At 49.2% G+C, this 25957-nt stretch overlaps 1 protein-coding gene across 6 annotated transcripts in view; it reads left to right on the top strand.

Annotated features, from left to right (window-relative positions):
• Positions 1-25957, top strand: part of FANCA (FA complementation group A) — a 3206914-nt gene that overhangs the window by 2670281 nt on the left and 510676 nt on the right. For all 6 annotated transcript variants that reach the window (XM_069646037.1, XM_069646039.1, XM_069646038.1 and 3 more), the window contains one exon: positions 7002-7111. In XM_069646037.1, the coding sequence (XP_069502138.1) occupies positions 7002-7111 (110 nt within the window). The remainder of the gene's footprint in view (positions 1-7001; positions 7112-25957) is intronic.

Raw genomic sequence — 25957 nt, 5'->3', positions numbered from 1 at the left:
CTGACACAATATGCTGCGGTATTCCATGTAAGCGAACTATGTGCTGCAGGAACATGTCCACCAATTCACTCGCGGTTGGGAGTCCTTTACAAGGAATAAAATGGGCCAATTTAGAAAAAGAGTCGACCACTACAAGTATGACTGTGCAACCCTGGTCGGGAGGCAATTCCACTATAAAGTCCATAGAGATGGTGTTCCAAGGTTGTGTAGGTGTGGGCAAAGGGCGCAGAAAACCCATTGGTTTCCGATGATCTGTTTTACTTCGTGCGCACACTTCACATTGTTGCACATACGTCCGCGTGTCTCCACGAAGACCGGGCCACCAATAATGTCGTTGTAGTAATTCTTGAGTTTTGTTCACTCCCGGATGTCCGGCCAAGGGAGAATCGTGACACCATTTCAAGGCTTGGGTTCGCAAAGCAGCAGAGGGAAGATACACAGAGGTTCCGTGATAAGGTATACCATCCTTTAAATACTGTTCCTTTTTTGGATCCTCCCATTGAAGTAGGTCCTGAGCTGACATTGCCTCTCCGATCTGCTCAAACAATCCGTTCGTTATGCTTGCTGCAATTTTTTCAGCCGCTATGATGGGTTTCGCTTGTTCTTCCGGACATATTAAGGCATGATCTTCGGGGTATCTTGATAGCATATCTGCTTTTTTGTTTTCAAGCCCTGACCTGTAGGTGACTACGAAGTCATAGTCTGCAAAATACATAGCCCATCGTAGCTGGCGTGGGGTTAAAGCACGTGCGGATTTGAGAAATTGAAGGTTGCGATGGTCGGTCAACACCGTGATGGTGTGTCGTGCCCCTAGTAGGTAATGACGCCACTCTGCAAACGCGGCTCGAATGGCTAACAGCTCCCGGTCTGCTATTGTATAATTTTGTTCTGCAGGATTTAATTTTCTGGAGTAATAGGCCACTGGATGCAAGTGACCCGTTGAATCCCGTTGGGACAAAATAGCCCCCAGCGCATAACTGGAAGCGTCTGTTTCTACAGTAAAAGGTTGCGTGGGGTCGGGATGCAGCAAGATAGGTGCCGACGTGAATGCTTCTTTCAACTGGTTAAAACTGTGATCAGCCTCTGGCCCCCAAGCAAATGACTTTCCCTTTTTTAGCAGTTTGGTAATGTCTAACACTTTTTTTGCAAAGTTCTGAATGAAGCGTCGATAAAAGTTTGCGAATCCTAAGACGGCTTGGACTTCCTTGACGCTTGTAGGGGCTGGCCAGTCCAGGATCGCTTGTACTTTTCGATTGTCCATTTTTACTCCTTGTGGGGATAGAATGAATCCTAGAAACTCAACGATGTTACTGTGGAAGCTACATTTCTCGAGTTTGGCATATAAATTGTGTTCCCTTAGACGTTGTAACACCGTTCTGACGTGTTGCACATGTTCCTCCTCAGTGGATGAATAAATGAGGATGTCGTCTATATATACCACTACGAAACGGTCGAGGAGACCGCGAAGGACTTCATCCAGGAAATGCTGGAAGGCGGCGGGTGCGTTGCAGAGGCCGAATGGCATGACCTGATATTCATATAAGCCAAATTTTGTTCTAAACGCGGTCTTCCATTCGTCCCCTTCACGCACCCGCACCAGATGGTACGCCCCTCTAAGATCCAGCTTGGTGTAGATGGTTGCTCCCCGCACTTGATCTAACAGGACTGGGATTAGGGGCAATGGGTAACGATTCTTTATTGTCACTTTGTTGACTGCGCGATAATCTATACAAGTCCTAAGTTCTCCGGATTTCTTCGGCACGAAGAATAGTGGTGATGAAACAGGTGAGGTGGAGTGCCGTATGAACCCACTTTGCAAGTTAGTATTTATGTATTCTTCCAGGTGTTTGTTCTCCGCCTCAGTTAAGGCGTAAATCCGACTACACGGTAGTGTTGCTCCGGGTTCCAAATCAATCCTACAATCAAAGGAGCGATGTGGGGGTAGTGTCTCTGCCGCAGCCTTACTAAAAACATCCCGAAAGTCGGTATATGCCGAGGGAAGTTCCGCCAAGTCTTCTGTACCTGACCGTTGTGTTGTTCCCAATACACGTACAGGTCTCCCTTTATCCTTAACACAACGCCGTTCACAATGCTCAGAGGTGAATGCGACCGTTCCACGTATCCAATCTATGGCAGGATTATGTAGGGTCAACCAAGGCAAACCTAGAATAAAACCGAACTGTGGAGCAGCTATAACATCAAAGGTGAGGATTTCACTATGGCCTTGTATATCCAGTACTGCTTCCTCTGTGTGTTGGGTCACCGGTCCTGATTTCAATGGTGACCCATCCACAGCGCAAACTGGTTCCCGATTTTCCTTCCGACGTAGGGGTAGATTTAAGGTCTGCGCATAATTGGCATCTACGAAATTGCCTGTGGCTCCGGAATCTACCATTAGAGTGATCACCTGATTCTTGAAACGGGTTTTTAGAAGTCCTGTCACCGTGACATGAGAGCTGTGGATATGGGTCGCATTAGCCAAGACATGGGAAGGGGCATCAACAAGGCTCAGGCTCGACAGATCCACCCCATTCACTGACGAGCGCTGGCGTTTCCCTGCGGCATACTCCCTTTAGGTTTAGTACCACATTCCTTAACGAAATGTCCTGACTTCCCACAATACATGCAGAGTTTTTCCCGTCTCCGCTTTTCCCTTTCTTCCTTGGTAATGGGGCCTCTAATGGTGCCAATCTGCATGGGTTCAGGTTCTGATGCCTTGTCGCTTTTCCCCATAGTTGGGAACTTTTGATGATCTAATCTGGGAAGTACCCCCTGTTTGCTTTCCCATCTTTTTTTATCCAGACGTCGCTCTCCTTGTCTGTGATCCAGACGCAGTGCTAAGTCTATCATTCCAGTACAGGTATCTGGCTGAGGATCGACTTGTGCTATGAGATCTTTTAGGTCATCCCTTAAGCCTTGATAGAAAAGGGCTAACCTTTTTTCATGTGGCCATTCGGCCTCCACCACTAACCGATTAAAGGAGGTCACGTAGGTAATTAGCTCCTTGTTGCCCTGTCGCAGCATCAACAATTCCTTGTCTCGCACTAGGGAAGCTGCTTTGCGGTTAAAGATCTTGCCAAACTCTTCCTGAAAACCACTCCAGTCATACAACACTGCATCGTCTTTTTGGACCAGGGGTGTTGCCCAGGCTGCTGCATCCCCCGTGAGATAAGAAATAACAAAAGCCGTCCTGGACTGATCTGAACGGAACACAGCGGCCTTGGTTAAAAAGTGTAACTGACATTGTGTCATAAAGGTCGTGTACTTGTGTGGATCCCCCCCATAACGCTCAGGGGTAGCCAATGGCACTGGAGTTTCAGTAGTGACATGCACCTTCACGGGAGTATGGGCCCCCTCAGGCAAAGGAACCCCCTGGGCAGCCAGACCCCGAACCTGAGTGGAGAGATTAAAGTAGTCCTGGCGAGTGGCCGCTAATTCGACCTTGAGTTCGTGCAGAGCTTGGGCTATATCTTCCATAATGGCGGCTAAGTTCGTGCTACCTGGACGCTTAGAATACGTGGGTTCGCGCTTCTGTCGTAGGCTCTTGATCCAGCGCAGAAGTAGCACGAACTCCTTCCTCCCCTTAGCAGTTTTGGCGCCTGGGACTTAATGCACACAGGAAACCGCAACCACCACGGGGAAAGAGGGTTAGGGTCCACGGGTTGGATAGGAGTGGGGTTGTAGGATCACCGGGTAGAGGTTAAGGGAGGTGTTATGGTTAGGTAGGGGCTAGGGGAAAGACATGCTCCTGATCTCTTGATGCTTGGTTGGTCACTCTAAACACCTTTGATCAATACATTCTTGCATGCACTCATGAGCTACAACCATACACTGTCTTACTGCACTGCGTAGGGTGACGTGCTTAGATTCATAAGCTAGCTCCAAGCATTGCTTACTTCAGCAATGGCTCCGTTAGTTGACACTTACTTGTGTCAATCACACTGTGTTACCTCAGCAATGGCTCCGTTAGTTGACACTTACTTCAGTGTCAATCACACTGTTACCTCAGCAATGGCTCCGTTAGTTGACACTTACTTCAGTGTCAATTACACACCCCATACATTAGGTACACTCATGCAACACAATCTGGGTTTGTACTGGTCCAGTACCAGGCAATTGGCAACACAAAGCGTAACCCCAAAGAGACTGTGAAAAGACTTAGCTTCGGTACTTGTCCGATGTCCGGTTTTGTCTGCGGGCCCCCCCAGCGGTGCCTTGGAAACCGTGAGCTGCGTCTGTCAAATGAGAAAGAATTAGTGCGTGCGTTCACGTAGCTTGTTTCTATCACAGATAGGCTCGCACTTAATTCCACATGCGGTTAGTAGTTATCATGCGCCTGATCCCCAGAATGGCATGTAAGTCTCCTGCTATGAACCGGTGCCTCCCGGGCCAATTCTCCCCGAGGCTTCATGCAGTTAGCAATTCGGAACTGTACTTATCTTTAATGCCGCGGGGCCGCTGCGGTGTAGTCTGGGCGAGGGATGGCCCCGCATAGGAGTTGTGCCTTTTCGGAGCTCCGCGTAGGAGTTGCGCACTCTCGGAGCTCTGCAGGATGCGTCCGCCCGTGAGGAAGTCGAGCGCGAACAGAGCTTCGGGGCTTGCGCATGCGCGAACCCGTCTCGCGCATGCGCGATAACTGGGGCGTTGTCCGCACGGGTTGCAGGCCCTGCGTGCCAGTCCCTGAGTGTGTTGCTCCCGAGGCTGCTGGGAGTTGTAGTTTTCGGGTCTTCGTTTGCTCCTGATGTCGTTTTGGTCCAGTAGATGCCACTCTTCCCCACCTGATATTCCTACAAGAGGGACAGAGATGGCATCTACTGGATAAATAGGCCCCCACACTGGTGGCTGCTACACTTGGCCCCTGCTGGGCTCTGACAGGAAAGGAGTAGCCGCAATACGGTATTTACGTATTGGGCGCTTGTCATGGGGCATGTTCATGACAGGCATTTGTCATGCGGCTACGTGGGTTTCCATGCAGATGTTTGCTAAACACTACTGTTTAGATTTTATGTCTAGGCAGGACTCTCGTTTTGGTAGAGCTATCCTTCAGAGTTTTCTGGTTTAGGTGGTGTTCTCTCTATCCTCCCTTCTCCATATCTTTGTGCTGCTTTGGGAGTCCATCATAGATGAGGAATTTGTGGGACGACGAAGTCCATTAGAACCAATTACTTACCTTTCGGTAAAGTTCTTTCTGATGGGCGTTCCTCCCACAGATTCCTCAACACCCTGCCTACCTGTCCCTCTTGGCAGATAGCTAGTGCACCTTAGTCCAGCGGTCCCTTGGCATCAGAGTGCTAGGGAAAAAGGGTGGAACTGGAGTCACGTGGTGCAACACCTCTAATTATAATGGTCCCAACGTCATTTCCAGCTCAGTGTGCATTGGACAGAGCCGTGCTGTGCTCCCTGGCAGCTGAAAGGTTTCCAAAGAGCAGCTGCACTGGGGAGGTAGATATCATAGATGAGGAATGCATGGGAGGAACGTCCATCAGAAAACATTACTGAGAGGTAACACTTTTTTTTTTCTTGGATGAGGGACGTCCAGAACAATTACCATCTTTTTATGTGTGATGCTGGTGTCCCAACTGTCAGAGCTGTGACTAACCAGACCCTTTTCGGGGGTATCAAGCTCTGCATTTCAGAATGCCATGATCCACTCTGAAAGATAAAAATGAGTCTTCGAACTCATTCAACTAGAGGCCTAGCTTTGACCTCTGCCCTGCAGTGTGGGGTGGTCCACATTTTGGAAATTCGGCTGGAAGCTGTGTGGGCCTCGCTGCACATGTTTGCCACACATTACTGCTTGCATTCCATTTCAGGGCAGGACTTTTGCGTTGGTAGAGAGTTCCTCCAGAGTAATCTGGTCTATATTCTGTCCTCTCACTCTCTTCACTCCAAATCTGCCTGCTGCGCTCGAAGTCTATCATAGATGAAGAATCTTGAGGAGAAAGAAATCTATTGGAAGAACACATTACTGACCTGTCGGTAATGTTCTTTCTGATGGATGTTGCTCCCACGGTTTCCTATCATCTCCCTTCCAACCTGTCCCTCTGGTGGATCGTCTGTACACCCCATTTGTTATGTGTCCCCTCAGTGGCTGAGTGCTCAGGGGAAAAAGGGGAGAACTGAAGTCATGGAGAACATTTGCTATATGAGTATTTATATACTGGCCATAATGTTGCATCTGGCACTGCACACCCCTGGAGGTGAAAATGTTTCAGAAAACATCAGTGGTATTTTATCTCCAGCAAAGCTGTGGAATGCATGGGAGGAACATCCATCGGAACGGACATTAACGAGAGGTAACTCATTTGTTCTTTCCTTTTCCGAACTGTATGGGTGTGGAGACCTTATGCAATACCTGCTGACTATCTCTCGAATTTCTAGCCCTAGTTCAGGTCCCTTTTTCTTTCTGTAAATTCATGTCATTTCTACAAATGAGCCAGGGAAGTCGAGTACCCAGGTGCTGTCTGCACTGCAGGATTGCTGCTCTTAGATTCCCTTAAATGGCCAAGAACATCTATGGTGGCAATGTGATGAGACCCTGTCTTCCGTGCATCGCATGGTGGATGAATCCAGGGGATCCTCCACAGGCATATCCAAGCATACCAGCATAATCAGGCTTGAGACAGCTCCCAACCCTCTTGGCAACTCCACCATCTAGAAAAAAGGTTAAGTGGTGAGCTTTGTCACACCATCATGTTACGAGTTTACAGATTCATGCAGAACCCACTTTTTCCCTGTGTCAGAAATGTGTGCCATGTTACCCCATTTGCCTCAAAAAAAGAAACTGGTATGCTGTGTGGTAGAGCCTTTTTAAATACAAATCTTCATCTAGTATATTTTTTGTTTTTTTATCAGCGCTTGCTTCCAAAGACAGTTTTAATTTGAAGTCTTTGGAGTTCCCATCTATTAACTGTTATCTCTTTAAGCTTGTCGAGCTCCGGTCTGATAGAAAGCCGCTATGTTTTTGCTTAAATAGTGACTTACTTCAGTGCTTTTTACAGCTGTGGTGGCCTCGCTTGGAGCCAGTGCTTTGCTGTCAGTGGAACAGACTTTTCAGGATTCCATTACCACAGGAACTGCAAAGGCTGAAAGAATGGCAGGACACTATCAGGTACACAAGAATAGTTTCAAAGCTGGTTGTAAGTGCAATGTTTCGTTCTTGTCAATCAGTGCTTTCTGTTAATGTCCCTGATTTGCTCTTTCTCCCATTATTCTCTAACTGATTGTTATTTTTCTCTGTCTACAAGTGCCCTACTGCTTCCCAAAGTACATCTCGCTTTGTAGTCTCACTCCTTATTTTACTCTCCACAGTCTTCAAGTATGTTACTAATTTCAAATGGGAACCTTTCACATTAGGCATCTCCATCAAGCATCTGTCTGTTTTCAGTGAACTATTTAGCAACCAGGTGGTGCACCATGGGTCAGTGTTGGCTGTACCCCATGACCTTAGTTCATTTTTTCTACACGCTCACCATGCTGCATCGGCAATACACCACTGTGTTCGTTTCCTTGTCCCCATTGAAGACCTAAGACTATAAATCCTGCATGCACCTCAGGAAATCTAGGTCGGTGTCTGACCCACCCACTGAGGAGTGTGGATCCTTCCAATCCATACATTTGAAGGCCTTGAGCAAATGTGCCACAGAGCTCTTGACAAGATCAGAAAGACTCCCTCAAAATCCCTGGCCTTCTGCTTTTAAAGACATATTTATAATGGATAGTGACAACCCATAGACTCCTCATTTTAGATATAATCCTGCAGCATCAGCTGGGTCAATTAACTTTTTCCCAGCACAGGGCGGTGTGTGATTCCGGCATCTGGATCCCTCGACGTGGCCACTCGCTACACTAGACATGACATTGAGCTTCCATATATACATGGCCAGCACCTCAGCTCCTTTTTTCGTGCACTCATCACACTTCACAGACTAACATATTTTGAAGTTTACTCTCAGAAAACATTCTGTAAAATATTGTCTCCGAACGCCTCCAACTTTAAACGCTGTGTAGAATATAACTCGAAAATGCTGTTAACTGACGGTCATCACTTTTGTTTATGATATCCAAGTATCTACTACAACAAGATAGAGTGCAGTTCATGCCAATCTATGACCATGAAGGCTACAAAGGAGAAATTGGCTGAATTGACTGTGGGGCAATTGGCTTCCTAATCTTCAGAACCACGCCCTAAAAAATAAGTCCTCAGAGCAAAGGAGCGTAAGAGAAAAATTTCCCAGAAAACCAAAAAAGAGCAGCAAAAAGCACAGGAAACTCTCCGAAACATTGATCGAGTGCATCACTCCTCTTGCCTCCAACAAAAGAAAAAGACACCATTTGGACAGCTCTTCAGAGCTATATAAATAAACTATCATATCATATCATATTCTCCGGACAGAGAAAGGCAAGTAAAATGTCCTTCTAAAACTTCCAAATTATGGATATGTTTGGAAAGGCAGTGGCACTGACTGCTTCTTTATCTGCATTAAAACTTAAATGGTGCCCACCTCGGCTTCCAAAGTAGGGAGGGATTCCTCAAAAACAGGTTCCCGCATGGCCAAGAGCTCTGATATGGTTGTGAGCATGACAACTGCTTAAGCCAGTCGACGCCCTTGATCTAAGCAGACCCATCTTTGAAGGTCAGCATCAGGGTTTCCACGCTTTCAAAGGGGTTCTCGACGATCAAGAATACCTCGGAGTAGAGGGCGTAGATGTAAATCCCGGAATACAGGGTTGACTTTAAGTTGATGAGAGATGCCTAACTTTGAGCTGTACTTCATTGAGTGCCAGCTGCAGCATGTAGTACAATGTATTGCAGACGATCCCACCAAGGATACTGCGCTGCTACAACCGGTCATAAAAGGGCGATACATGAGGGACCTCCTCTGGATCTCCGCCAAGGAACAGGTTGGTAATCCGTATTTGGTGGAAATGGGTATCCAAATTTGGAATAGGACTTGCAGAATTATGGGATTGGTGGACCGCTCTCACCACAGATACTGATAGAGGCTATCCTGGAAGGGAAACCAGGAAGCAGGGGCGTGGTAAGGGCACGATGGGAAATGTGTGGAGTAGTCACGTGGGAGACCTGTGGAAGGAGGGAGGGTGGAAGACTTTCTGGGAATTGCATGAAGCCACAGGCTTACGTGCAGGCCAGTTCCTATTTTATAACACAGTAATTAAGACATTGCAAGGACGATAGCCAAACAATATGGAGGAGCTTATAGGTAACAAGGCCATTGATTGTTGCTTATAGTGGCGGAAGGGGGACATGCTATTTCTAGAATTTATGAGGTACTGCTAAATCAAACCTTGCGATCAGAACTGAAAGGTAATGGGAAAGGGAACTAGGGAGGAATTTAGAGGATGGCGAATGGAAAAGTGTAACATTGTACCACAAGAAGGTCTCTAGGAACGCCATGCTGCAGTTAACAAAACTGTACATTACACACAGAGCGTACGTCGCACCTGCTGTCATTGCAACATTTAAAGGCGCGACTAAGCAGGAATGTTCCGAGATGCAGGGCGGAGAATGCTGGTCTTATACACATGTTCTGGGGGTGCCCAATAGTACAGGGGTTCTGGGGTAGATCACACATAAGGCAGTCCTAGGCGGTGTTGAGCTAGACATCCAGACACGAGAGGCTTGCGTGCTAGGCTGTTACAAGAGGAGTGTTAAAGACAAACCTTTGAATAAACTCAAAGATCTGATGTGTATATACTGGCTAAGCATAGCATAGCCATGAAGTGGGAAGATGCTAAAGACCCTAGCATAACTAAATGGTGGAGGGAGTTGGAGAAGTGGATTGGGGCAGAAACTGGGTCATGGGAGAAAGCATTGAGAGAACAAAACGTTGAGGTGAGCACAGATATCCAGCGGTGGATAGCACTGACTGTGACACTGCTGGCAAGCGGAAGAAACGGAGAAGCAACTGAACTGGCATTGGAGGAGGGCGATGTGACAAGTTAGAATATACATGACTGGATAGGTTACATAGGCTAAGTTGGGGGTGTGTGGTAGAAGTAGATATATTTAATAAATATATATATGCTGATATATGCTGTTAATGGTTTGTGTTAGTTTTTATTGCATTTTTTTAAAGAACAATTAAAAAAAATACTTTAAGTTGATGAGGAGGGCAACTTTTTTTTCCAACCCAAGGTTTATTAAACAGTTCAGTTTACATCTTCACATAACATACTTCTCTTCAGCACAATGCTTTAACTTCCCTTCTCAGTTTAACACTCCAAATTCTTTAATCAATAACAGTCCCTCTCCGACCCTCCCCCCCCAGTCCTTGGGTGGCTTGTTGTTCACCTCTTCTGCTCTGACTCATTACCCTCTCCCTCTAGCATTTCCAGTGCCTGTAGTCTCTTCAGAATATATAGATGCTACATCCCAACTTAAATTTCACTTTCTCTGCCGTGTCTTCAAATCTCTCCATGGTCTCCCTCCCCTTTATCTCTCCTCCCTTCTCTCTTTCTACTCCCCCTCCCGTTCCCTTCGGTCCGCTGACCATTTCCTTCTAACGGTATCTCCGTCCCCCCTGTGCCTCCTCCCGTTTCCGCTCCTTCCAACTCCTAGCGCCTCTGCACTGGAACTCCCTCCCTCTTGCAATCCACTCTACCCCCACCTTCACCTCATTCCACACTTCACTTAAATCTCTCCTCCTCCATGCTCCTCCTTGAAACCCCTCCCCCTTCTGCATCCCCTCCCCCTATTCTTTCCCCTTGACTATCTCCCTCCCCTGCCTCCCCACTCTCACCCTTCCCCTTCCCTCCTCCTACTCATCACCACCCCTCCCCCCCGCCCAGTCCTACTCCTTTATTCTCCCCACCTCCTTCAGTTAATTACTCTTCTCCTTGTTTTGTTGATTGATTCATATTGTAATTTTGCTTCCACCGTTATATTGTTTGTTTTTATGTATTAAGTTGTTCCACTGTACAGCGCTTTGGTGTAAGGCGCTCTCTAAATCAATAAATACAAATACAAATGTCTTTAATTGCATATTGTATGTAAGGAGACCAAATTTTACGGAAGGTCTTTACTGTTCCCCGCATTATCTCAGTCAATTTTTCCACATCTATTGTGTCCCTAATCGCTTGATACCACTGTATGGTGGACGGGGGTTCCTTCCGGTTCCATTGTCTTGCTATACACCTCTTCGCAGCCATCATGAGGTTTGCCCACAGCCTTCCTGCCTTTCCCCTACCCGCTGTTGCTGGTTGAGCATGATTCCAAGCAGTATCTCTGCACCCTCAAACTCCATTTCTACTCCCATTATCTCCAGCAACTTAGATTTTACCTCCTGCCAGAAATGTTTCAGTCGCTGGCATCCCCACTATATATGCATCATCGACCCCTTCACCCCACATTCCCTCCAGCATAACTCTGACTTCATGGGGAAAATGTTGTGCAATCTCTCTGAAGTGTAATGCCACTGGTGCAGTAGCTTGATACTGTAGTTCCTGTTGTTGTACGGACATATATGAGGTGTTCCAGCTACCCATTACCTTGACCCACTCTTTGTCAGTAAATGTCCTCCCTCTTATCCTCTCCCACTTGTTCCTCACCGCCTCTCCCTCTTCGCTCTCCCCTTTCAAAAGGACTTTGTATATTGCCGATACCAGCCCTTTATTGTTGTGTGAGGTCATCATCCGCTTTTCCCACTCTGTGAGTTCCCTCGTGGCTCCTTCCATCATTGTGGGTGTCCCTGCCCAGTGCCTCAACTGTTGGTAGGAAATTAGGTCTTCTTCCTTCAACCCCAGCTCCCTTTTACTGTCCCCAAAAGCCCAGAACTGCATTCCTTCATATAGGTCACCTATCACCATGATCCCCCCCCTCCATCCACATTTTGAACCTTCCATATTCTTTCCCCTTTGGAAAGTCGGGGGTTCCCAAATACCGGCGTAAGTGGATACGGCTACGGTGCCAGTCTGAGGTTACTATTCACCTTTTCCCAAATCTTCACTGTATTATTCGTAATCGGATACCCCCATAGCCCCTTTGGTCTGTCTCCCCTCCTCTCTCCCATCACCTTCCACAGATTTTCACCCGCTATCGCTTGTTCCATCCTTACCCAATGCTTCTGGTTGTCTGGCCTTCCCCCATTCTGCCAGTGCCCTTAGCTGCGATTCCTGATAGTTTTTAAATATGCTCGGGCAGGCCACCCTCCCACCCCCGTGCCTTACCCTTGAATAGTGTCTTCCGCCCAATCCTCGGTTTCTCCTCCCCCCCCCATATAAAGTTCATAATGCACTCTTGGAGTTCCTTCAGGAGCTTCTCCGGTAGTGCCAGGGGGATTGCCTAAAGCAGGTACAATATTCTAGGAAGTAAGTTCATCTTGACTGTAGCTATCCTTCCGAACCATCATATGTATGGGCCCCTCCACCTGGCTAGGTCTGCTTTAATATTCCGGAGCAGCGGGTTGTAGTTGGCCCCCACAATTCTTTTGATGGACGCAGTTAGGTTAACTCCCAGGTATTTAACTGGACCCTCGGCCCACCTAAAGGGATTCCCTCTCTCCAGCTGGGTCCATTCCACGTCCCCCACTGACAGATTAAGTATTTCAGACTTCCCGAGATTCACTTTGAAGCCCGGCACCTCCGAGTTTGCCCCGATTTCCCTCAGTATCGCTGGCAGCAACTTCCCCCGCTCCGTGATCATTAAGCTCACCTCATCGGCAAACAGCCCTATCTTGTGGTGCATCCCTGCCCATCTGACGCCTCGCATCTCCTCATTCTCCCGTTTCCTATATGCAAATTGCTCCATCACTAGAGCGAAGAGGAGCGACGCGAGAGGGCACCCCTGCTTCATTCCCCTTCTTATTGCAAATGGATCCATTAGGCGCCCATTAACTTTCACTCTGGCTTGCGGGGGTGTTGGTAGTTCACCTTTATTATTCCCACGAAGTTCGATCCCATACCCACTTTCTGCAGAATGTATTCTATGAACACCCAATTGACCCGATCAAATGCCTTCTCAGTGTCTAACATCATTAGGCATGTTGGGGGTCCCTTTCCGCTTCCCCGCTTTGTCCACTACATGTAGTACCCTCCTTATGTTGTCAATTGTATTGCGTTCCTGTATAAAACCTGTCTGGTCCTGCAACACCAACTTCGGTAGCATCCCTTCTAGCCTGGACGCTAACACTCTTGTGTACATATTGGCATCCACATTGATAAGTGCTATGGGGCGGTATGAGGAGCAAATGTGCGGGCTCTTCCCCATTTTTGGTTTCAGGTTGATATGCGCCATGTTCATGGACGCGGTGACCTCTCATGTCTCTCGGAAGGAGTTGAATAGATCTCTTAGGATGCCTACCAATGGATCCTTAAATGTTTAATAGAATATCGATGTCGACACATCTGCCCCCAGGCTCTTATTCATCTTTAGGCGGGAAATAGCCCTTATCACCTCCTCCACCCTTATGGGCTCTTACAGTTGCTCTTTTTGTTCAATTGCTAGCCTCAATCCTTCCCAACCTTTCAAATATTCCTCTTGCTTTCCCCGTCCGCTGGGTCCTCCCTATACAAATCTGCAAAGAAGTCCCTTAAAATATTTCTCTTGGCCCCCTCTGCCCCACCCACCTTCCATTCCTATCCTCCAGCGCATCCATAAATACCTTTTGTTCTTTGGCCCTCAGGTGTCTCGCTAGTGCTGTTCCCACCTTATTGCCCTGCTCATAAAAGCTTTGCCTGTTTCTTAACACAGTGCTCTCAACCGACTTATTTATTTGCCTCAGTTGGCCCCTCACGTTTGCTAGTTCCTTAGCTACTCTGTTTGTCCCCTTCTCTTTGTGTTTTTCCCGTAGTGCCTTTATCTGTGTCTCTCCAACTTTTCCTCTGTCTCCCTCCACCTTTCTCTGAGCCTCTTGGATGCCTCTATAAAGTACCCCTTTATGTGTTGCTTAAACGCATCCCATCTCTCCCCTAGGTTGCCCCCTTTCCCTCTCCCTCCTCAAACTCCTGTATTTCATTCTCTGTCTGTTGTCTCACCTCGTAGTCCCTAAGAAGATCTTCCTCCAGCCTCCAGCCCCCCAAACCCCTGCGGGTATTAACTCCTTCCCACTCTAGCGTAATCGGCGCATAGTCCGAGAGTGTCATGTGTCCCGTTTGTATGCTACTGGTCGCCTGCACTATACCACGTGTTGCCATTACATAATCTGTCCTGGAATAGGTCTTGTGGACATGGGAGTAATAGGTGTTCTCTCTTTTCTGAGAGTGCCTCGCCCGCCACACATCACAAAGCCTTCCTCCTTAAGCCTGTTCCCTAGTTGCTGCAACATCGTCCCTGTTGCATGCCCACTGAGCCCCCCTGATCTATCCCACACAGGATCTGCTGCCAGGTTGAAATCACCGGTAATTATAATTTCTCTGTCTCCAAAGTTCCTGAGTTCTTCCAGGAATCCCTCTTGTCCCTGGTTGGGGGTGTATACTGACACGCATGTGTAGAGCTGGCTCCTCACACTCCCTTTTACCATCAAATACCTCCCTTCCACATAGCGCCTCATGGCAGGTCCTTCAATTTTAATGATTTTGTGTATTAGGATTGCCACCCCTGCATTTTTGGAGCCCGCCATTGCATGGCATTGCTGTGTGTATTTCCTGCTGCGTAAGCGACCCTCATCCCCCCTTTTCAAGTGCGTTTCCTGCAGCCAGACTGTTAGGCAGAAACCTGTGCAGTTCCCTTAGGGACCACTGCAAAAGACTTAAGACTACAGGTGTTGGCAGTAAACCCAATTGATAGCAGTCTGTACCACCCAGATTTACCTGGTAGCTGTGGCTGAGCAGTTAGACAGTATATATAGAGTATACAAGATAGGTACCAAAATACAGTAGCTCAAGCAAACACTGACCAGAGCTTGGGTATAAAAGTATATAATTATTTATTAAAAAACACACGTTCTAAAATACACTAACACTGATATGGCAAGCAAGTTCCAACACAGTCACTATTAATATATATACATCCCTGATTACTTATTGAACAAGTCTTAGTTAAAACACCACTTATTTTCAGACAGAGGTGAGCGCTTAACCTAAGATGGCACTCCAATAAGTTAATTAAAAAGGGAGGGAAAAGGCAGAATTAGGAACATACACAATACCAACACTTTAGGAGAACCAGAGCAAGTCAGAAAAGGCAGAATCTACTGAGGAGCAAGAAAGTCATAGGCCAGGCCCACTCTTGAAGAGAGCAAGGCGGAATGTGTCCAAGATCACACAGTTGAATAGTACTTTTAAAGAGTCGTTGCAAAGAGTTCCAAAAGTGTTGGCTCAAGTCAGGAAAAGTTAGTTTGTAGGTCCCAAGTCACCCCAGGATAGAAAGTCAAGGATTTACGGGACACCTTGAACAGTCTGTTGCAAGGGAGACCAGGCGGGACTCAGTACCTGAAATGGTGAGAAAGCTCCAGCGGGGGCAGTTGTTCCTGGCAGCGGGTGCAAGTCGGTGCTTCGTACAGGGGAAGAGGACATCTCAACGTGGAGGAAAGCTGGAGGTCGTTGCACTGCCAGGGAAGAAACCAGCCGCGGAGTTTCCCGGTAAAAAGGTACTACCCTTTTATTCGCGGTAGTGGTGAAGCATGGCTATCCGGCCGCCGGGGTGCTTGGCACGGGCGATTCGACCACGGGACGATCCAGGAAGGCGAAAAGGAGGGCGAACTGGTTATCCCCACCAGCTCAGAGGAAGAAGACTCTCCAGGCCCCCCCTCCTCTCGCCACGTTAGCCCCTTTGCCAAACACAGCGTACCGTTCATACTTGCCCACTTAGTGCCCCACCAGCACATATCCTCATTCCCCTGGCCCAGTCCTCACCGCAAACATCTGAGCCTCCTCCTGAGATGCACCATCAGCCCACTGAGTCAATCAGCAACCTCAAACTTGACGGAGCCCTGCCATCCTCCTTGGCAACCCACAGGAGACCTCTCCTCACCTCAGACGACTCACTGAGTCCATGGATACAATAAACACTGCACCTACGGGGGAAGCCTGGAAATGGGTAACCAAAAGAAACAGTCGAAGTTGGACCAATTCGCCAGAACAGATCGAGACCCATAACAACAGGACAGCGACCCAGGTCCCTCCCAGCTGGCCAATCTCAGCCCTCAACTAAACACTCCTAGCGTTGAAGAGCAGCACTGACAATTTAGGCACTAAAATCGACCCACTAACATGCAAAGTTGACGTCTCCGCAGTGCAAATCGACAAACTGTGTGGTAGAATGTCAGAGGTGGAGCACCAGATCGGAGACGGGGTGGATAAAATTGCAGAACTCCAATGAGAGGTTGCGCCCCTACAACAAACGGTCAAGAAGGTGGTGGCTAAGAATGATGACCTTGAAGGGAGGTTGAGAGGAAATAATATAAGGATCACGGGGGTCGCTGAATCCACTTCAATAGACGATATGGAACTGTTTGTGGAAAAAGTGCTCAATGAGGTTCTAGACGACCCTCTAGTCACAGACCTGTTCATAGTGGAACGGGTCCACTGATCACTGGAGAGCTATAATTGCCCACATCTTAAACTACCGGGACCGCAACCTCCTCCTTTGGGCAGCACGAGAAAAAAAGAACCTGCGGGGCTCAGCAACGATAAGACTGTTCCTGGAATTTAGTCAGCAGGTACAAGACCAGAGCAAACACTTTCAAACAACAAAAAACATTCTGAGGAAAGAGGACATATGTTACTCTATGATGGTCCCAGCTAAATTTAGGGTAGTACACAAAGGAAAAACTCTGTTCTTTACATCTCCACACACGGCTGAATGATACGCCTCGGAAATCCCGGACCTGGGGGCCTCCCCCTGCCGATCCCCCCGAGTCGGCCTGAGGGAGATCATGTAATTTTTCCCAGGCACAGCAAACCTGCGGGCTCTCATGGGCGCTGCCCGGAGTTCGACTCAGCAACTACTGGATTATCCAATAAGTATGGAAACGTAATTGCGGTAGACAAATGTGGCAATGAGCCTCCCGTCAACTGGAGGCACAACGGCCGCCAGCACTCCCCGTGCCCAGTGGCAAAGCAATTTAGTTAGGAGATGTTGTTTGAAGTTATTGCGGATCTGGCTGGTAGGTTGGTGTTTCTGGCGTGGGAGGGAGGCAGTTTAATACAAGTTAGCACACAGGGCTTTGATGGGAGGGACGGGTGGGAGTTTTTTTCCAGGACCCCAGGGTTCCATGCACACACAGCATTGATTAAGCACCTACTAAAATCTAACGTGATGCACCGCCAGGTGACAGACACTCCATCCAATATGGATATTACCTTGATTATTTGGATTATTCGGGGATTCACCAATGGCAAAAAGTCACGTTTAATTTCGAACTATGTCAGGAACCACCACGTGAACATTCTCTGCCTTCAGGAAACCCACCTGGGGAAGGAACACAAACTCCCTAGTTTGCTGGTTGAGGTGTCCACAGGTACGGCTCGTCATACACCACTAACTCTCGGGGAGTTGCGATATACATACATTGCTCACTGGAATTCAAGCTGCACAACCACATAACCGACGAGGAGGGTCGATTTGTCCTGGTAGCAGGGGAAACAGCGGGCTGGTCTGTTCTCTTCATAAACATATAAGCCCTAATGACAACTGGCCAGAATTTTTCCAGACCTGCTCTGAACACCTTCGCACATTTCCGGGGTACGAGGTGGTGTGGGTGGGGGATTTCATCATAGCCCTGTCGCTGACACAGGACAGATCCTCATCTGTACATGTGACCCTTAGCTGGGTGGCCCAAAATGGGCATCTATTGCAGCGGACTATGCCCTGGTCAACATATGGCACCTCCTTCACCCTAACAGACGTGAATTCACATTCCATTTGAGCGTACATGGGAGCTTCTCCAGGATAGATTACATCTAAATGTCCCCAGAACTGGCCCGGATGACCCATAGAGCGCTGATTCTACCCCGCACCCTGTCTGACCACTCCCCAGTCCTGGTACAGTTCACCTGCCCTACCACCCCTCTCAAGCAATTCCGATGGCGATTTAGAGCCCGAGTACTAGACGATGTAGCTTTCCGAGAAGATATCCGCCAAGCTATCTCTGACTTCTTCCAACTAAACGCTGACTCGGTCCCGGACACCTGGGTGGTCTGGGAAACGTTCAAGGTATATATTCGGGGCTGGTGTATCCCAGGAAGGGGGCGTACTAAGGAGTATCCGCAGAGCCATCTTGTCCAAAGAAAAAGCCTTTAACAGCATGGAGACCTGTCAGGCCCTGCAGGACTCTCACGAACTCCAGGACAGCTTGGAGGCCAAGAGATCGGCTCGCTAATGGACAGCGAGGAAAGGTTCCTGGGTGACCCTGTTGCGGCCGCTAGTTGCGGGCAGGGGGACCATCAGAGCAGGTCTCTAGCATGGGCTATCAGATAGGAGCGACACCTAGATCCCGTAGTAGAAGTGGAGACCTCCGGAGGGGAACCCAATAGAGACACCGAGAGAAAAAACGACACGTTCGACAATATTATGAGAAACTTACGCGGCACAGAGCACTGCGGGACACGATGATATTGTACGATATTTAGACAGGATCACCTTGGGGGGGCTGGACCCAGAGGTCGGAACGTGGCTAAATGATCCCCCTACAGATGAGGAATTCCTTAGTGCTATCCACGCCCTCCCCACCGGCAAGGCCCCCGGGACAGACAGCATCACTGCCGAACTATATAAAACGTTCCCGTCCTTACTTATTCCCCCATCTACGTAGAATATTTGAAGAGTCCAGCTCGACAGGCGTGCTCCCGGAGTCCACCAGAACCGCCCTTGTGACGGTCCTTCTCAAACCAGACAAGGACCCCAAAAAGTGTTCATCCTATAGGCCCCTATCGCTGGTGAACACAGATAACAAGATCATAGCGAAACTTTTAGCCGACAGGCTCCTGCCCCACATGCCTGGTCTGATTCTTCCAGACCAGGCAGGCTTCATACCGCGCTGCTCCACACAAAACAGCTTGGGAGATTGTTCACCCTGATGCATAATGTGAACCCGGAGGTCCCAATTGCTGTAGACGCATTGGATGCCAAAAAGGCCTTCGACTCCGTTGAGTGGCCTTTTCTGTTCGAGGTCCTCCGACGAGCTGGCTTGGGCACCTCGTTTCTACACTGGGTCCGATTGCTATATACAGCCCCTTGTTCCCTGGTGTACACCAATGGTAAACAATCCGAACACATTCATCCAACCCGGGGCACTAGACTGGGCTGCCCCTTCTCCCCCTCCTGTTCGCCCTGGCAATCGAGCCGGTGGCTTGCGCCCTAAGGGAATACCACGCCCATAGAGGGTAATACTCAGCACACACACGTCCATCGTCTAGTTACATGTGGACAATATACAAATACCTGCAAATCAATTTGAATCCCATGGTAGAAGAGATTACAAGATTTGGCACCCTATCAGGCCTGCGTATCAATTGGTCGAAATCTGAGGTACTCACCGCAGGGATTAACTGACATGACATCGGCAATGCATTTGCCTGGTGCCCGCAAGGAATCCGCTATCTAAGCATTCCGGTGTCCCCATCTCCAGTCAGGCTATATGAGGAGAATTACATTGCAGCACTACAGTATTTGGAACACAGGGTGGACACATGGGTGTGCCACCCCATCTCCCAATTAGCCCGTATTTCACTCTCCAAGATGGTGGTCCTGCCAAAATGATTGTATGTCAAAAGCATTTGGAAGATAACAACCTCTTAGACCTCAGACAATCGGGCTTCAGGCCAAGGCATGGAACTGAGACAACACTTCTGGACTTAAAAATCCAGATGGACGAGGCAAAGGACAAAGGTAAGCTCGCCATCCTCCTCCGGCTCGACCTCTCGGCAGCTTTTGAACTCGTGGACCATCAGATCCTCACAGAATATCTGATGACGTCCAATGCATTCTCCAGTCAAGCGACCGCTTTGGTCCAATCATTCCTCGCCAACCGAACCACTAGAGTCTTCTCATCTAGTGCTTCAGCCCACCCCATCCCCATCCTCTGTGGCGTCCCTCAAGGCTTGTGCGTCTCGCCGACCTTATACAATATCTTCACGAAGCTACTGTTCGACCGCCTAGATAACCTGGGTGCCACATACACAAACTATGCTGACGAAACCCAGGTTCTCATCACCCTATCAGGCTGCTATGAAGAGGATTCCACATGGATTAACAACCTCTACCTGGAGATCCAAGCTTGGATGACAGAACATGGCCTATGCCTAAATGACGAGAAAACTGAGCTGCTTCTCGTCGGCTCCCAGCCACGGCTAAACAAACTGGACCCTTGATACACCTCTATCAATATAGATGGTAACCTAATCACAGTAGCCAAAGAAATCAAAACCCTAGGGGTTTACTTGGACTCCACACTCTCACTCAAAAAACAAGTAAACGCCACAGCCTCCTCCATGGCCTACACAAATAAGCTCATTAACGCCTGTAAAGCTTTCCTCTCACCATCCAGCTGCATTACCCTAGCCAGAGCGCTAGTACTTTCAAAAATAGATTACTGCACCACGCTCTTCCTTGGCACTTCAGAACGCAACCTCAGCAAGTTGTAAGTGCTACAGAATAAGACCCTCAGAGCCGCCTTGAGTATCCCGAGGCACTCTCACATTTCCAGCACCAGAAAAGACGTTCATTGCGTGAGGGGGGTTGGGGGGGAACCCCCCCCCAGTAAATGATACTCTTCTTGTTTATTTATTTATTGAATAAATAAATAAATATATATATAATTAAAATGTGTTGAGTATGAGGGGTGAGAGGGTGGCCCAGGGGAGTGTTGGGTGAGGGGGGTCAGGGGGGACTCTTCTTGTTTATGTATTTATTGATAGTGCTAAATGGCATTTTTTTCGACATTTTTTTTTCTAAAAATTGACTCTTTTCATGATATGTATAGGATTTCGACATTATTGTTTTCGACATTTTTTTTTCCAACATTTTTGTAAGTCGACATTTTTTTTCTCGACATTATCACTATAAACCAAGAATACTACCTTTGTCTGACTTACTAACCTCTCTCCCACCGCTGTATTCCGGACCATGTTCTCCCTTTGACCACTATGTAACCTGGTCATGTGCACTTATTCTTAACTTTATATGTCTGTGATATGTTGTAACATGCTCTAATTCTCCGGCGCCCAGTTACCTCAGGTTTCGGCACGAGGTATGAATAAATAAACTAAACTAAACTAAAACTAAACTAATAACGTCCCGATATGGCCTCCCCGTTACATTTTGGAACCGATTAAAGAGCATGATGATTAAGTTGATCCGGGCCAGGAATCAACCCTGCGTCTCGTTAGACACGCTGTGCCGACCGAGGTCCCAGGGAGGCCTGGACGTCCCTGACCCCTACCTATATTACTTGATAGCCCAGGTTCAATATGCTGTCTGGTGGTGCTGCCCCACAGGCGACCTACACCACACGCGCCTCGAGAAAGGGCTTACCCGACCAGATGATCTTAGGGGACTCCTATGGGCCACACGGGAACAGCACACGAGGGCAGAGGTACAAACTTTGCACATTACCCTTAGAGCTTGGGATCGCCTGGCAAAATGGGTGGGGTTGGGGAGGCCACCAGGGGGTGCAGGCGTGATGGCCGCCTGATCGTTCGGCTCCCCTGAAGCCCCGAGAGATTTGTGGAGTAAACTGTGATAAAAGGAACGTTATACTCCTATAAAGGCTGAATCCAGGTGGGGGAACTCCTGGGAACTCCGGAGATACCTTCCCACGTCTTGGGGGTGCCCGGGTCCCCGAGATATTTGACTTGGAGCATCCGCGCTTCCCCTCCCCCCTCCGGGCCCGTGCCACGCACGAGGTGAAGCTCCGTGGCCGGGCTCCTCCTCTCCGTGGATAAGCGTCTTGCCGGAATCAATCTGAGGAATCGACACCCTGCACCTCTGCAGGCATCACTGAAAGTCCGTGGGAGTCCCTATGAAACCAGGGCCCTCGCCCGTGGGGGCCTCCTCAGACGAGCCCACCTTCAGCTCCCGCTGCGGTGGCTCTGGCCGCTAGTACGCTTCGGGCCTCCATGGCCGGACCCCAGCCTGCCGCATACACATCTCGACCCGGGCCGTCGCTGGAGCACGCACAGGCTCCTTCCTCTCCTCACCCCCCAGGCGTTGGGGAACATCTTCGGAACAATTATTATAAGGACTCCCCCCGGCTGCTGCTGCGACACAACTCTTAGAGGCCTACACCGAACAGGCCCGGGCCGACGCGGAAGCGCGCCTGGGCCCCTCTGCGACCTTTGAACGCACCCACCGGCCCCACGTCAGAGCAACTGTGAGTAGTTGCCGTCGGGGGGTTGGGGCACGACCCGCCCGTCCTAACCACCACACCTCATCAGAGTTGGCGCGGATCGAGGGGACCGTCTCCCTGAGCCCCAGGGGGAGATCTTGAGGAACCACGAAGACCTAGAGGGGGAGACACCCCATGAGTTGGAAAGGAACCCTGGCAAGATACCAATTCACTCCCCGAAAACAAGAGATGGAGACCAACCCGTCGCCCACGCCGACCCCCGACATGAACACCATGCAGAGCAATATCCAGACAATCCTAGACGAAATCGGGGGAATGAGAACGGACATGGGTGCCAAGCTGGTCGACCTCACCGCCAAGGTCTCCACGTTGGAGGATAGAATGGAGGGGGTGGAGAACAACCAGGCATCCACCGTCTTCCTGGACGCTCAGATGGAGGCAAGGTTCAAGGAGATGCAGCGGCGTGAGGGAGAGCTCTGCTTCAAAGTGGACGATATGGAAAATCATGAACGGAGATGTAACCTGCGATTCTTCGGCCTGTCGGAGGTGGAGGGGGAGGCCCAGACAGGCCTGGAGGGCAAAGTGCAGGAGATCATTAGGATTGTCTTGGGAACCGACTCCGGAGAAACCATCCTGATCGACAGGGTTCATCGAGCTGGCGGAGGCGGTAGGGGCCCACGCTCCGTGCTTGCGAAGTTCCATTAGTACAGGGACAAAGCAAAAATACTTAAAAGAGCTAGAACCCTAAGAGATATACAATTCGACACCTCCAGGGTGGCAATATACCAGGACCTGTCCGCCCTCACGCTACAAATGAGGAAAAAATGTGGCCCAATCATCAGGTGGCTCCAGGAGAAGGGTGTCCGGTACCGCTGGGGACACCCATTCTACCTATCCTTTGAGTGGCAAGGGGAAAACTTTCAGCTTGTTACAGAAGAAGACATCCAAAGAGGCATCGACGAACTGATCGGGGTCCCTCCGGGGCCATCGGGGGAGAGCAGCGGACCCTACAGAGACCTGAGTCGGGCCCCACGGGGCCCTGACCACAGCCAGGGGAAACACAAAGTGAAGGGCACCAGGAAATTCAGGAAAACCAGACACCCCTCGGAGGGTCGTGGAGGACCCGTATGATTTGGGGATAGAGGGGAGAAGAAATGGAACGCAGTGCTGATCGGTTGTGGTTCATTCGCTCGCTCGCCCCCGGCGGCCGCTGGCAAATTGAGGAGAAGCATTTGTTCCACTTCTCCGGATGCCAAAGCACGCACGGTGGATCCGAGTGACTGAGAGGGAAGGGGAGAAAGTTAAGAAATGTGATGTTGTTATGTTGTTGTGTTGTATTGCATCTGACCACAGGGTCCTCACGGGCCCCCTCAAGTTTGGGGGCGATTTATGTCGTGTTGTGTTGCCACGGTTGGCGAGGCTTAGGTCAAAACTGAGGGCTGAAGGTTTCGGGTCCCACCTGTTTGAAACACGGAGGGGGGTTGTTCTCGGTTGTTGGAGGGTGGCTAGCTGCATCCCCCGAGGCCTTCAAAGATCTGTAACGCTCACCTGGTTCCCACGGAGGCGCGGCGTCGAAGGCGCAGAACTCTGAAGATGGACAGGAAGGGCCCCTCTATTCTGGCTTCCCTGGCTCGTTGGATACCCTCCTGTGCGTGAAAAGGGAGTATTACCAACTGTGGAACAATGCTCAAGCCTCCCACTCCCTTCCAACCCTCCACGATACCTCCTCCACGATTCCCCGTGAAGCCTCACCTTAGGGTTTGGAAGGATGAGCTCTCCATCCTGCTTCTGATGCAGGGGCGCGTTGAAACCCAGTTACTTCACTGGATTGAGGATTGATGGGAGTTCAGGTAAGCTTGACTGTTCAGGTAAGGTGCTGTAAAAGTTCTGTTCAAAAGTTCAAGCTTAATAATAATGTTCGTTGTCTAATTGCAGCAAGCGCTAATGCTTATGTCTTTTTCCCCTTAGGGGCCGGGGTTCGGAGTGCCGGAGATATGGCGCCGACCCGAAGTGAAACAGTTCTGGATGAGCGCTCAGGCAATGTCTTTGCATTCGCTCATTCAATGTCTTTGTCTTTTTTCCCCATAGGGGCCGGGGTCCGGCGATGCCAGGAAGCGGCAGGACCCGAAATGCAGTGGGAATAATCCAACAGGTAAGACTTAAAAGGAAACTGAGCTTTCCTTATTCCTTTTCTCACTCTGACCTTTGTTCTTGTCTTTTTTCCTCTAGGCGCCGGGGCGTAGCTGAATCCGGAAGATCGCTGCTGAAGATGGAAGCGCCTTGCAAAGGTGAGTAAAATGCAGCGCTGCAGCGATCGAAACGAAATGCCTTTAAAATGATGTCTCCCTTTTCAGGGCCGTTGGAGAAATGACTCTGGGATGCAGATTTAGCAGGTAAGGGCTTTTCTTCTCCTATTCTCTTCCTTTCTCCCCTTGCAGGTGTTCCAGGGTGCTGGCAGGCGTGGCTGAAGTCAGGATGCAGGAGCTGACACGGTGAGCGTCCAGCTGCTAGGTGCAGAACAACGCGAAGCATGTGTGGCTGTTCGGGTGGGGTTTAAATAGCCTTGGAAGAAGTTCCTGGTATGTATCCTTCCACCAATCAGGTATGTATCCTTCCCCGACCACACCCGGGTGGTGAAGTAGTCCTACAGGTTAAGTAGTCCCATTCAGGCCTCAAGAGGGCCTGGATGAAGCAGCAAGGTCTGCATCAGGTAAGTGTGCACCCAAGCACTTAAACACATATCCTCTTCTATGAGCCTGGCGCCTAAGGCGCCAGGACTGGGGTCCGCTATGAGCCTGGCGCCTAAGGCGCCAGGACTGAGTCCAAAGGGCCCCGACTTGGGCCCGCTGAGACTTCCCTGGGGAAAATGATGTCTGCCTCTGGGGTTGCTGGGCCCGGCCTGGCTCCTTAGAGGTAGGCATCATGACAGTACCCCCCCTCAAGGCCCCTCCCAATGTCTTTTCCTCTGGGGGTTTTGGTTTGTGCGGGAATCTTCGATGGAATCTTTGAATTAATCGTGGTGCGTGAACATAGTCACTGGGTTCCCAAGATCTTTCCTGAGGTCCATATCCTTTCCAATCAACAAGATAGAAGAGTTTTGACTTAACAATCTTGGAATCTAAAATGTCTTTCACTTCGAATTCTAATTCCCCATCAATTTGGACAGGGCCTGGGGGCTCAGACAGTCTGGTTCCAGGTTGTACTGGTTTTAGAAGAGATGCGTGAAAAACGGGATGAATCCGCATGTTGGATGGTAAATCGAGTTTAAAGGCCACTGGGTTGATAATAGCTTTGATGGGGTAAGGCCCAATGAATCTGGGATTAAAAGTTTGCTGACCCTTGAGGGGTAGAAGTTTAGTTGCTAGCCATACCTGATCTCCTACTTGGTAAGGAGGAGTTTTACTTCGGTGCAAATCAGCGTTTTCTTTATACTTTTTCTTGGCTTGCTGTAAGTGGGTTGTAGCTTCTTTGAAGGCTTGGGTTATTGTGGAATGTAGGTGATTTACTGCAGGCATCTCCAGGGTCAGAGGTGGATCTAGGTCAGAGGTCCGAGGATGGTGACCATACAGGGTATAAAAAGGAGTCTGTCCGGTTCCAGAATGCACTGAATTGTTGTATGCATATTCTGCAATCCAAAGATGTCCTTCCAATTCAACTCGGATTGGTGTAACATGCACCGCAGATATTGCTCGAGAGTCTGATTGGTTCTC

Source organism: Ambystoma mexicanum, chromosome 2p (assembly GCF_040938575.1).
Source record: "Ambystoma mexicanum isolate Mex_15411 chromosome 2p, UKY_AmexF1_1, whole genome shotgun sequence".
Classification (NCBI taxonomy): Eukaryota; Metazoa; Chordata; class Amphibia; order Caudata; family Ambystomatidae; genus Ambystoma; species Ambystoma mexicanum.
The sequence above is the reverse complement of the archived record's forward strand: the minus strand, read 5'-3'. Positions and strand labels throughout refer to the sequence as shown.